The following is a 13,779-nucleotide window of genomic DNA, read 5'->3' as shown; positions in this document are numbered from 1 at the left end:
AAATCGCGCCACATGTGCAAGTGACATGTTTTGGCCAATCAAATGCGGCTTTGTCACTCTTCAATCTGATTGGTCGGAAAGAGTTTGTTCTTATCATAACTCTTCCCTCCCACAATTATAAATAGGGGTTTTCATAATCCAAAAAAGGGGCCAGAAGTTATAAAAATAAGCAAGAGGGAGCTCGTGGATCAAACGCTGCAGATTTCTCTAAAAGCTACAAGCATTCAAGTGTTCTAAGGATTAAAAGATCAAGACGAAGATTCAAGAACAAGCTGCAAGCCCTTGGATTAAAAATACGTCAAGATCAAGATTAGGCCTCAAGCACTTGAATTAAAATAAATTAAAATTCAAGATTAAGCTCAAAGGCTCTTTTATTTACTGTTGAAAAGAAGAATCAGAGGATTCATAGAGATTGTACACTCAAATTACTTGAAATCAAATATTACGATTATTGCAATATTTTTCAGTCTCGATTATTTTTCCTGACGCAATTTATTGTCTACAAATTCTGGCATGCCCAGTGGGACAATCTCTACCTCTCATCTCAACTTTTCAAATCATCAAAGTTCAAGAACATTGAAATGGCTTCAAAGAAAATCAACTCCAGTTCAACTTCCACCAAGGCTGCTAATTCTAGGTTCTACGCTGATGTGGAAAGCATCTTCGATGTTACCTTTGGAATATTTGAATCAGTTACGAGGAGCAAAGCAAGCTCGTTAGGACAACAAGCACCCCAAGTGTCGTCCGCATCAACCCCTGTTTTCGGATCTTCATCCTCAAAAGGAACAAGATCTTCCACAAACGTACCCGAAGGAGGAAGCGATGTTGCTGAAAATATCAAGAAAACTCTTGCTCTGCTTGACCTCTCCGGATCCAAGAACTCGGCTGTAAAGGAAGATGATGATGCTTCAAGTGATGGATCCTCCCTACTTACACTGCGTAGCGTGAGCCATTCGAGAATCAATCTGTGTGACAATCCATGCTACTCCACATCATCTACAACAATCATGCAAGCTATAATGACAAACACTTCATCTGTGGAAGAGCAGTTGGCGAACTTGACGGAAGCAATCGCTGGCTTGACCAAGTGCATGCAAAATCAAGATGCTAGAATCGACAAGCTAACAGATAGGGTAGGAATCTTGATGGAAGAAGAATCCACCCATGCACCTGGCAAACTCCCAGAAGTTCAAGAGATTGATCCTCCCCCACGACAAGTTGCATCCACTAAGGAAATTCTAGTCTCTTCGGAAGGGATGATTCCAATCAATCAACTAAAAGAGTTCATTGAAGGGACTATAAAAAATAAATATGAAGTCGCTTCTAGGTCCTCCTTTACCTACGCAAAGCCGTACACTTCAAGGATTGATATGTTGAAGATGCCTGCTGGCTATCAACCTCCAAAATTTCAACAGTTTGATGGCAAAAGAAATCCAAAGCAACATGTGGTGCACTTCGTTGAGACATGCAACAATGTTGGGACTTGTGGAGATTACCTCGTCAAGTAGTTTGTCCGCTCATTAAAAGGAAATGTTTTTGATTGGTATACGGACCTCGAGGCTGGATCTGTTGATGGCTGGGATCAACTAGAGCAAGAATTCCTCAATCGCTTTTATAGCACGAGACGTACTATGAGTATGATAGAACTTACAAATACTTGTCAATGAAAGGGTGAACTAGTTATTGACTTTATCAATCGTTGGAGGAATGCAAGCCTCAACTGTAAAGACAGGCTTAGTGAAGCTTCTGGCATAAAGATGTGTATCCAACGCATGCATTGGGGATTGCACTATATCTTGCAAGGTATCAAGCCTAGCACGTTTGAAGAACTTGCAACTCAAGCCCATGACATGGAATTGAGCATGGCCTCTGCTGGAAATGAAAGGCTGCCCATCTATGAACCTCGCAAAGGGAACGACAAAAAAAAAGATAGGAAGTGGGGAAAGTTCATACCCAAGTCTGAAAGCAAAGAAGCTATGAATATCAACACATCACCTGTAAAGTTCACGACGAAAGTGAGCAAGAAGCAGAGTATGAAATCCACTTCTTTTCAAGATAAGCTAAGTGGAAAGTTGACTCTAAAAGAAATGCAAGAGAAAGAGTACCCATTTCTGGATTCTGATGTGCCAGCTATTATTGAAGAACTCCTTGAGTTAAATCTCATTGAGCTTCTGGAGATGAAGCGACCAAATGAAGCTGGGAAAATAAATGACCTGAATTATTGCAAATATCATCGACTTGTGAGTTAATCTCTGGAGAAGTGCTTTGTCTTCAAGGACAAAGTTATGGGCTTGGCTCGCTAGAAGAAGATCGTGCTTGAAGATGAGAAAGCAAGCGCAAACCAAGTCTCTATCACCTTTGGCTCATTCATTCCGGATGAATTATGTGGTTTTAAAGAAAGTAAAGATGAAAAATTACCGGAGAACGATAAAGCTGAAGTCAATCAATCTGATGATGATGAAGGTTGGAAGTTGGTGACTCATCGTAGGCACCATAGAAGGAGTCCACGAAAAGAATCAGTAGAACAACCAACAAGGAAAGTGATGGTAAAATGATCAAGGAGATAGAATCCAGTTAAGCACTTAAAGAAAGCAAAAGTGGAGGTGCACCACCCTCAAAAGCCACGACATCCAGTGACCTTGGAGGAGTTTTTACCAAGTTGGTTCCGCACGAAGATTTCCCGTGGGGGTATTGATGCCTCCTGTTTCCATGCTAACAAAGGGGGAGAAAAGAGTGATGACCTACCGTTGGCACCATCTTCGGAAAAGCTCATTTAGTCCACTCCTCAAGAAGTTAATGCTTGTGAGGAAAAAGTCACGTTCACAAATGACGAGCTTCTACTATGTGACACTCTTCATAACCGCCCGTTGTACCTGGTTGGCTATATGTGTGATGAAAGGGAAAATTGAATTTTGATTGATGGAGGATCCTCAGTGAACATCTTGCCAATTTGCACTGTGAAAGAACTTGGTATTCCCATAAACGAACTCTCGGAAAGTCATGTGATGATCCAAGGATTCAACCAAGGGGGGCAAAGAGCCATAGGTGCGATCAGGTTGGGAATCACCATTGAAGATATGCAATTAAGTGCATGGCTGCATGTGATCGATGCAAAGAATTCATACAACGTCTTGCTCGGAAGGCCTTGGATACATGAGAATAAAGTGGTTCCATCTACCTACCATCAATTTTTGAAGTATTACGAGGGTGAAGTTGAAAAGAAGATAGTTGTTGATGATGAGCCATTCAACGAGGGTGAGTCACACTTCGCCGATACAAAGTTCTACTTGAAGAACCGTATTGTGAAGGAGCTAAAAGCTAATGATGGCATGAAAAGCAAGAATGACGAGCCCACAACTAAAAGAGCTGAGGTGATTGCTGGTAGAGCCAAAGCTGTTACTGAGGAGGTACAACCCAATGCGAATAAATCTCATAGAGGGGATATTGTGTCTTATGGCAAGAAAGTAAGTCATGCACTCCAATATGTCCCTAAAAGAAAGAAAGATGAAGGCGAATCATCTAATCTCCAAACTAACATGCTAAAGGAGTTAACTCTTCCTATAAAATGAATTGAGGCAGTAAAGTTGTCCTCAAAGCCACTTGCAGGGTTTGTATCCCAAAATCATTTGCAGAATGTAGCACTCCCTACAAAGCGAACAGATGAAGGTTTTGATCATAATGCTTACAGGCTATTTGCAAAAGCTGGATACAATCCCAATGAGCCGTCAAAGTTAGGGAAGCTCCCATCAGAAGATGCAACGAGGCAACCACGTGAAGGTTTGGGATACAAGCAACCGTCACCAGTGCGCATCTCCATAAGAAGGGCGAGCAGCAATTATATCACTGTAGAAGATGAATCTGCCGCTTCTAACAAGCCTTCTGTCTTTGATTGACTTGGAAAATCAACTGTGAGGACTTCCGTGTTTGAGAGATTGGGTCTATTAAAGAAGAGGAACAAATTCCTGAGAAATTTTCAAAGCATAAGAACACCCGCTTCGCCCAAAATCCAAAAGATCTCTAAGGATTTCCAAGTTTGGTTCCTTCTAGAATAAGGCGACAAACAAAACTTGTGGTTTCATGCAAAGAAGTACTGAAGGTAAAGCTATATACTGTGGTCTACACTAAAGAACGTGATGAATACGAAGAAAGTATGGGTTTTTTGTATCATGTTACTGCACAAGGCGAGCATGGTGTTTTATCTCTAATGGAGGATGACGAGAAATTGGACAATGTTTCATTGTGTTATCACATATCCTTCAACGATGGGGACCCTCAAGAAGATGAAGATGCGAAAGATGCTCCCCTGGAACTTGAAGAAGGGGTGAAGGCAACGATTGATGCCTTAAAAGAAGTTAACCTTGGCACTGATGAAGAACCAAGACCCACCTACCTAAGTGCTTTACTAGAAGTTGATGAAGAAAGCACTTATATTTAGTTACTCAAGGAGTTTAGGGATGTCTTTGCTTAGAGTTACAAAGAAATGCCTGGATTAGACCCTAAAGTAGCAGTCCATCACCATGTGGTCAAGAATAGTGCTCGTCCTATTAAGCAAGCTCAAAGGTGCTTTAGGCCAGACTTGGTCCCCTTGATTGAAACCAAAGTTAACAAACTCACTAAAGGTAGATTTATTCGGGAAGTTAAATACCCAACATGGGTTTCAAGTATTATCCCTGTAAGGAAGAAGAATGGCCAGATTCTAGTATGCGTCGACTTCAGGGATCTCAACAATGCGTGTCCCAAAGATGAATTCCCGCTTCCTATTCCAGAGCTGATGATCGATGCTACTACTGGGTATGAGGCAATGTCATTTATGGATGGTTCGTTAGGCTATAACCAAATTCGCGTGGCACTAAAAGATGAAGAGATTACTACATTCTGCACCCCCAAGGGTATTTATTGCTACAGGGTAATGCCTTTTAGCTTGAAGAATGCCGGTGCTACTTATCAAAGGGCTATGTAGAATAGTTTTGACGACCTTCTCCACAAAAATGTCGAATGCTATGTGGACGACTTGGTGGTAAAATCAAGAAAGAGGGGCAACCACTTGAAAGAATTGAGAATGGTGTTTGAGTTGCTCCGGAGGTACCAACTTAGGATGAATCCATTGAAATGCGCCTTTGGAGTTGCTTCCGAAAAGTTCCTTGGTTTCATTGTCCGACATCGAGGGATAGAAATTGATCAAGCCAAAGTAGATGCAATCTTTAAAATGGCTGAACCTCGGGATATTCACGAATTGAAAAGTCTACAAGGAAAGCTAGCGTACCTTAGGAGATTCATCTCAAACCTAGCTAGGAGGTGCCAACCATTCAGTCGCCTTATGAAGAAAGGTGTCCCTTTCAAATGGGACCAAGCGTGTAGAAATGCCTTTGAGAGCATTAAATCCTACTTGATGAAGCCTCCGATTTTAGCAGCCCCTATACTTGGAAAGTCGCTAATACTATACATTTCAGCACAAGAAAGGTCTGTTGGAGCACTGTTGGCCCAAGAAAATAGTGAAGGGAAATAAAACTCCCTTTACTACTTGAGCAGGATGATGACACCAAATGAGCTGAATTATTCGCCAATTGAAAAGTTGTGTTTGGCGATAGTCTTCTCAATTCAAAAATTGAAGCACTACTTTCAAGATCATGTTGTCCGTCTTGCTTCTAAGGCAAATCCCATCAAGTTCGTGATGTCAAAACCTATTCTTAGTGATCGACTAGCGAGATGGTACCTCTAATTTCAACAATTCGAGATTTTGTACATCCCTCAAAAGGATGTAAAAGGACAAGCATTGGTAGACTTCTTGGCAGATCATCCGATACCTGATGATTGGGAGCTAACTAACAAACTACCTGATGAGGACGCAATGGTCGTTGAAGTTCAACCTCCATGGAAGATGTACTTTGATGGTGCTGCGCATCGTGGAAGAGCTGGCGTAGTATTTGTCACTTCCCAAGGTGAAGTCTTGCCCTACTTCTTCACCTTGACACAACTCTGTTCCAACAATGTTGCTGAGTATCAAGCATTAATACTTGGGGTTGAAATGGCTGTTGATATGAAGTAATTGCAATTGCAAGTCTTTGGTGACTCCCAGTTAGTGGTCAATCAACTTTTAGGTAGTTATGAGGTCAAGAAGCCTGAACTACGCCCATATCATGATTACGCTAAAAAATTAATGGGGTGGGTCGGTGACGTGACTATTCAACATGTGCCAAGGAAATAAAACAAGAAGGTTGATACTTTAGCTGCCCTAGCTTTATCGTTATCCCTGCATGATCAAGCGCAAGTTACTGTCTGCCAAAAATGGGTAGTACCGCCGCCAAATGGGGTTGAAGGTGAAGGAAATGAACACAAGCATCTTGTCGATGTTTCTGAAGTTGAGAAAGAAGAATGGAGACAACCCATTATCGACTACTTATGCTATGGGATACTTCCAGAAAATCCGAGGAGAAGGACTGAAATTCGTCGTCGTGCACCTCACTTCCTTTACTACAAAGATACTCTACACAGAAGGTCATTCGAGGGAGTACTCTTGCGATGCTTAGGGGAAGAAGAAGCACTCCAAGCTTTGCAAGAGGCACATTCTGGGGTATGTGGATCACACCAGTCTGGACCAAAGCTTCACTTCCATATAAAAAAGATGGGATATTATTGGACAACGATGGTAAAAGATTGCTTGGACTACGCTCGAAGATGCAAGGCCTGTCAATTCCATGCAAATTTTATTCATCAACCTCCTGAAGTGTTGCACCCGACTGTTGCATCTTGGTCGTTTGACACTTGGGGATTGGATGTTGTTGGACCACTGCCAAAGTCCTCTGGTGGGCACCTATACATCTTGGTTGCAACTGACTACTTCTCAAAATGGGCTGAAGCTGTTGCTATTAAGGAGGTGAAGAAGGAAAATGTTGCAAGTTTCATCCGAGTAAACATAACCTATCGCTTTGTCATTCCTCGTTACATAATAACAGATAATGGAAAGCCATTCGATAATAGGTTGATGAACAAGATTTGTGATCTCTTTGGCTTCAAGCAACGTAACTCTTCGATGTACAATGCTGCCACCAATGGTCTAGCTGAGGCATTCAACAAAACTCTATGCAACTTGTTAAAAAAAGTCATCTCCAAATCCAAACGAGATTGGAATGACCGTATGGAAGAAGCTCTGTGGGCATAGAGGACAACTCACTACACGCCAACACAAGCAACTCCTTATTCGCTCGTTTATGGAGTCGAAGTTGTCTTGCCACTCGAGCGTCAAATACCTTCATTACGACTGACTATTCAAGAAGGGATCACTGATGAAGAAAATGCTCGACTTCGATTAGCAAAGTTGGAAGCTCTTGATGAGAAGAGGTTGGAAGCTCTTGATGAGAAGAGGTTGGAAGCTCAATAGAGTCTTGAATGATATCAAGCTCGATTGTCTCGCGCCTTCAATAAAAGAGTTCGCCCGAGATCCTTTCAAGTAGGAGATCAAGTCCTTGTCGTACGAAGACCCATAATTACTTCCCATAAACCTGTAGGAAAGTTCACTTCAAAATGGGATGGGCCATATGTCGTACAAGAAGCTTATTCAAGTGGGGCTTACAAGCTAGTTGATGCAGATGGCATGAGAATCGGCCCTATCAATGGCAAGTTTTTGAAGAAGTATTATCCTTGAAATTGCAACGCTCTTTGACGCATGATCCTAAACTGCATGTTCCTACACTCCTGGCCCGCATGAGTCTAAACTACGTACGACCCACCCAAAAAATAAATTCCGCTAGGTTTAAAACCTCAAAAGGGGCGGCCTAGGCAAAAGTTAGGACATAAAAAAAAAGTCCGCTAGGTTGAAAACCTCGAAAGAGGCGGCCTAGGCAAAAGTTAGGACATAAAAAATAAAAATAAAAAAATAAAAAAATTACCCATTCTGAACTACGGTATGACTTGATCCTCTTCACCGAGGTACGTAGGCAGCTTAGAGTTTCATTCTGAGTTCAGTCGCATGAGTTCAAAAAATACATAGTGCCCCAATCGTTGTTCGAATGAAGTACGATAGAATGTAATCCATTCAATCAGCACTGGAAAATCGAGCTGAGATACCATTCTTCTGTTAAACTTTGGATCCCATTTGATTCAAAGGGGGCAAGCCGCTATGGTAAATTGGTGTCTTCAATGAAATGATGACAGTCTTTTATGAGGCTACAAATTATTTGCATTGAATTCTAGAGATTCGCTATGTCTTCATATTCGCATAACCTTCAAGTTTGTTGGTCTTCATATCTGCTCACTGCCCTAAAAAAAAAGAAATGGAAGAAAAGAGAGGCGTCTAAAGGGAACACAAATATAAGAAGAAAGATTCCTGGGCATAATATTTCAAATTCAGTGAGACTTGAACCCAAGATATTTGTGAGAATGGAGCTCTTGAATTTCGATTGATAGCAAGGAAAACGTCTTGTGATCCCGAGGCTTCCATACCAAAACATAAAAGTTTTGGCGGAGTCGCGCTAATTCGAAATTGCCGGTATATTAAAATCTGATGTTGATTTCGAAATACTATATGAAACTATCCTTAAGGTATTAAATCTTACATTTTGGAAATATTTTAGATTTTGAAGTCTTGTTTTCATAAAATCAAACAGTTCATGATTTCGATGTTCTTACATCAAGATATAAAAGCTTTGGTGAAATCGCGCAAGTTTGAAATCGTCACCGTGTCGGAATTTTAAGTTGACTTCAAAATATTATCTGAAACTATCCTTAAGGTATTAAATCCCACGTTTTGGACATGTTTTAGATTTTGAAGTCTAGTTTCGAAGAAATTAAACGGTTCATAATTTTGACGTTTCTACACCAAGATACGAATATTTTGATGAGACTGCATAAATCTAAAATTGCCAGTGTGGTACAATATAAAGTTGGTTTTAAAATATAGTCTGGGACAATTCTGAAGGTGCTTTTTTTATGTTTTTCATTGCGGACTTTTAAAGTTGTTCGCCTCAAACTTTTAAAGGCATTTGAAGTTTTAAAAGTTTTCGGTGCGAACTTTTAAAGGTGTTCGTCTCGAACTTTTTAAAGGCATTCGAAATTTTAAAGGTTTTCATTGCGAACTTTTAAAGGTGTTCGTCTCGAATTTTTAATGGCATTCGAGTTTTTAAGGTTTTCGTTCCGAACTTTTAAAAGGCGTATATTTCAAACTTTTAAAAGTGCTTGTGAAGGTGTTCGTGATGAACTCTAAAGAGTCCCTACTGCCGACTTTTAAAGATTTCTACCACGAATTTTTAAAAGTCTTCATCGCGTGCTTTTAAAGGTCTCAACCACAAACTTTTAAAGGTTTTCACTATGGACTTTTAGAGATCTTGACCACGAGCTTTTAAGGGTCTTTGCCACAAATTTTAAAGGTCTTAATCGTGAACTTTTATGGGTCTTCGCCACAAATTTTAAAGGTATTCATCGCAAACTTTTAAAGGTCTCAACCGCAAACTTTTAAAGGTCTTCACTATGGACTTTTAGAGATCTTGACCACGAGCTTTTAAGGGTCTTCGCCACAAATTTTAAAGGTCTTCATCGCGAACTTTTATGGGTCTTCGCCATAAATTTTAAAGGTCTTCATCGCGAACTTTTATGAGTTTCCGCCGCAAATTTTAAAGGTCTTCACCGTAAACTTTTAGAGGTCTTGACCACGAGCTTTTAAGGATCTTTACGCGAACTTTTATGGGTCCTCGCCACAAATTTTAAAGGTCTTTATAGCGGAGTTTTATGGATTTCTGCCGCAAATTTTAAAGGTCTTCACTGTGAACTTTTAAAGATCTTGACCTACAAAAAGAAAAAAAAAAGACAACAAAAGAAGAAAAGCACAAGAAAAGAAGAAGAAATTATCTTTATGTTAATGCTTCTAAATTCACAAAAATAGACTCAAAGCGGTTTGCAAACGCAAAAATTGACACTAAAAGAATTAAGAGCCTACAATTTATATGGATGGTGAAAGTCAAAAGACTTATTCATCGATGTGGGATAAATGCAATAGCCGGACTCGGAGGGATTCGATTTTTTAGAGGCGGTGAAAAGTTTTCCCAACCCATTTTGAGTTGGTCAAACTATTATCCAAGTAATATCTACCATAGCTTTTAACTTCTAGTAGGATTTGTAAGAGTCCTAGTATAATACCAAAGAAATGTCCTATGTGTATTGGGAGTCTTATCTTTGTCAATATTACACAGTTGATCAAAGAAAGCTAACATTAAGATTCATTAGTGAGTCGGTCACGTGAAATTTCAAAGAAAGCTCACTTCTGTTTTAAGTTCCATTCTTCTTAAAGTTACAACTACACGTGAGAAGGTCAACTGAGTATTTATAAGAAGTCAATCCAGTGAAGTGTAATAATTGCTTTTTATATACTTCAAGTCTCGTCTTCAAAGCTCGACTAGTCCACCTCGACAAGTCTTGAAGTAGGAGGCATTTGTAGGCATATATTTTAGTGGAATTAAATCCATAAAATAATTTGGACTATATTTTAAAATTCAAGATATATTAGTTCAAATAAATTTATTGGGCTAATATAATTGGATTAGTTATATAAGTTCAACATATATGGATTAAATAAATAAGTCTTAATCCATTGGGCTAAAGTGATGAGCCCACTTCATTAAACCCAAGATATCATCTTCCTAGAGGCCCAGTTTGGTACAACGTGTCAAATGACGTGGCACACCAAGTCAAATGGAAGAGCCAACAGGATCATGCCACGTGTCAAAATGACAAGGTATGCCAAATCAAATTAAAAGGCCAATGAAACCGCGCCACATGTGCAAGTGACATGTTTTGGCCAATCAAATGTGGCCTTGTCACTCTTCAATCTAATTGGTCGGAAAGAGTTTGTTCTTATCATAACTCTTCCCACCCACAACTATAAATAGGGGTCTTCATAATCCAAAAAAGGAACCAGAAGTTATAACAAGAAGCAAGAGGGAGCTCGTGGATCAAACGTTGCAGATTTCTCTAAAAGCTACAAGCATTCAAGTGTTCTAAAGATTAAAAGATCAAGACGAAGATTTAAGAACAAGCTGCAAGCCCTTGCATTAAAAATACGTCAAGATCAAGATTAGGCCCCAAGCACTTGGACTAAAATAAATTAAAATTCAAGATTAAGCTCAAATGCTCTTTTATTTACTGTTGAAAAGAAGAATCAGAGGATTCATAGAGATTGTACACTCAAATTACTTGAAATCAAATACTACGATTATTGCAATATTTTTTAGTCTCGATTATTTTTCCTGACGCAATTTATTGTCTACAACCCCATTGTAATTCATCCAAAAATTAATAGAATTCTCTCTCTCTTTTCCCTGCAATATTATTCTTCTTATTTTATTATTTCATTTCACGTTATCAGCACGAGACTCTACCGTCTCAAAAAACTCTTTGAGAAGACTAAGGTATAATTTTTCCTCCTCTTTTAATTATGACTGATATTATGAAAAGAAAGTTCGTTGCCCTTAAAATTTCGGGCAAGAACTATATGTCATGGGTGTTGGATGCTGAAATCCATTTAGATGGAATGGGTCTTGAAGACGTCATTAAAAATAAAAATAAAGTATCTACCCAAGACTATGCTAAGGCCTTGATTTTCTCGCGTCATCATCTTGATGAAGGATTGAAAATAGAATATTTTACAGTCAAATATCCATTTATTTTGTGGAATGGCTTAAAGGAAAGATATGACAACTTAAAGTTGGTCACTCTTCCACAAGCACGATATGATTGGGCTCATCTGAGGCTCCAAGACTTTAAGTCTCTTTCTGAATACAATTCTGCGATGTTCAGAATTACTTCTAAATTGAAACTCTGTAGAGATAGTATCACTGACTATGATATGCTTGAAAAAATATTCACAATATTTCATGCCTCCAATATAGTCCTGCAACAACAATACAAAGAGAACGGTTTCAAGAAGTACTCTGAGTTGATTTCTCTTCTCCTTGTGGTTGAACGAAACAACGACTTGCTCATGAGAAATCACGAAAATCGACCCACTAGGTCTACACCATTGCCTGAAGTGGATGAGGTGTATTCCCATTATGCTAAGCGTGGAAAAGGTCGTGGCCCTATTCGTGGTCGTTGCCGTGGTCGTGGACAAGGAAGAAATTTTCCTAGTGTTAATCAACCCCAAAGAAAAATAACCACCAAAAGTGGAAAGGAAAAGATGAGAAGCCAAAGGCAAAATGGTTCGGAAATTGAATGTTATCGTTGCGGTGGAAAAAGGCATTGGGCAAATATTTGTCGTACACCGAGACATTTAGTTGAGCTTTATCAAGCTTCTTTAAAGAATAAAGGCCCTAAAGCTAATTTTGTCTGTGACAATGAATTTGACATCATCAACTTGGATGTGACATATTTCTTTGAGCACCCTGATGGGAAAATAGACCACTTGATCGGTGATGGATCCGTGATTAAAGATGATTGAGTAATTTAATTTTTGTTTTTGTCTATTCGTAGTATCTAGTGAATAAATATCATGTAGTCATAGTCATTAGTCATTAGTATCAATTAGTATTATTTGATTTATGAAATAGTGTTAGATCGTTTTGATTAAATATAGTTCTAGTAATTGTTTTATACAATGTGTGCTCGTTCAAATACGTTTGAACACGTTGGTTTCTGGTGGTAGTAATAACACTTTGGTTCAAACACGTAAAGGGATATAAAACAAAAGTCAAAAATTGTAGTCATTACTGTTCATCTTCTCTTTTACAACGGGAAGAAAATCAATACACATTAGTACCAATCTATAACCAAATCTTCAAATGAAATGCATTAGGTAAAACTAATTTTTAAATTAGTTTGTTTTCTTTTCTCCTACTTGTACGCCAACTCTGCGAAGAGTAGGTATACAATCTGTTCCACAATTGCAATTTCACACTGTGTTATCATATTATTTAGGTGTATGGTATCTAATTCTACTAAATGTCCTTATCTTTCTCATTATTAGCATATCCATTCATTTCAAAAAAGAAATCCCTTGTTAAATACTAGAATTGTCACGATCCAAAATCCGACTAGTCGTGATGGCACCTAACCCAACCCGCTAGGTAAGCTAATTATCAACTATCCAATTCTAATGAATTTAGTAAGGCAATTAATTAAAAGAAAATATATAGAACCAATACATTTCCCCAAGAACTGGTAGTACAAATCGTGAGCTTCTAAGAATAGAGTTTACAAAGTTGGTATGAAATAAATAAATCATCTCTTTGAAAAGTACATAAACAGAGTTCTATGAATCTAAGGCTACCATGAACAAGAGGCAGCTACAACCGAAACGCAGGTATACCTTCAGATCCAGCTCCCGACAAACACAGCAACATCAACAGCCAACATCTGCACGCAAGGTGCAGAAGTGTAGTATGAGTACAATCGACCCCATGTACTCAATAAGTAACAAACATAACCTTTGGTTGAAAGTAGTGACGAGCTGGTACCAAGGTCAGAGTCCAACTCCAATAACCAACAACAGTTCATAACCACATAAAACAAGTAATGAAAGAAGTAACCCAAGGAATAAATGCTCACCTAAGTCATTATTTTGAAAAAATAGTTCTGCCTTTCAAGTTTATCAGTGAAAGTCCCAAGTCGTTTACTGAAGTTGCCAAAAATACGAATAAGTTTGAAAACAGTAATTTTTCCCAAAAATTCTTTCAACAATGATAAGATGTTTTATTTTCTTTCCAGATGGCCAGTGGAAAAATGCATCACTATGCCCGTAGGGCAATATGTGTGAAAAGTCATGAATGACGTGATACCGTACATCGTGAGGAAAAT

General features: G+C 38.9%; 1 protein-coding gene across 1 annotated transcript; it reads left to right on the top strand.

The window, feature by feature from the left end:
• The first annotated feature begins 11,479 nt into the window (after positions 1-11,479).
• Positions 11,480-12,424, top strand: LOC138910018 (uncharacterized). The gene has a single exon (XM_070201237.1). The coding sequence runs from the start codon at positions 11,480-11,482 to the stop codon at positions 12,422-12,424; it is 945 nt and encodes a 314-aa protein (XP_070057338.1).
• The last annotated feature ends 1,355 nt before the right edge of the window (positions 12,425-13,779 follow it).

Source organism: Nicotiana tomentosiformis, chromosome 4 (assembly GCF_000390325.3).
Source record: "Nicotiana tomentosiformis chromosome 4, ASM39032v3, whole genome shotgun sequence".
NCBI lineage: Eukaryota > Viridiplantae > Streptophyta > Magnoliopsida > Solanales > Solanaceae > Nicotiana > Nicotiana tomentosiformis.
Note: the sequence above shows the minus strand (reverse complement) of the source record. Positions and strands in the feature narration are given on the sequence as shown.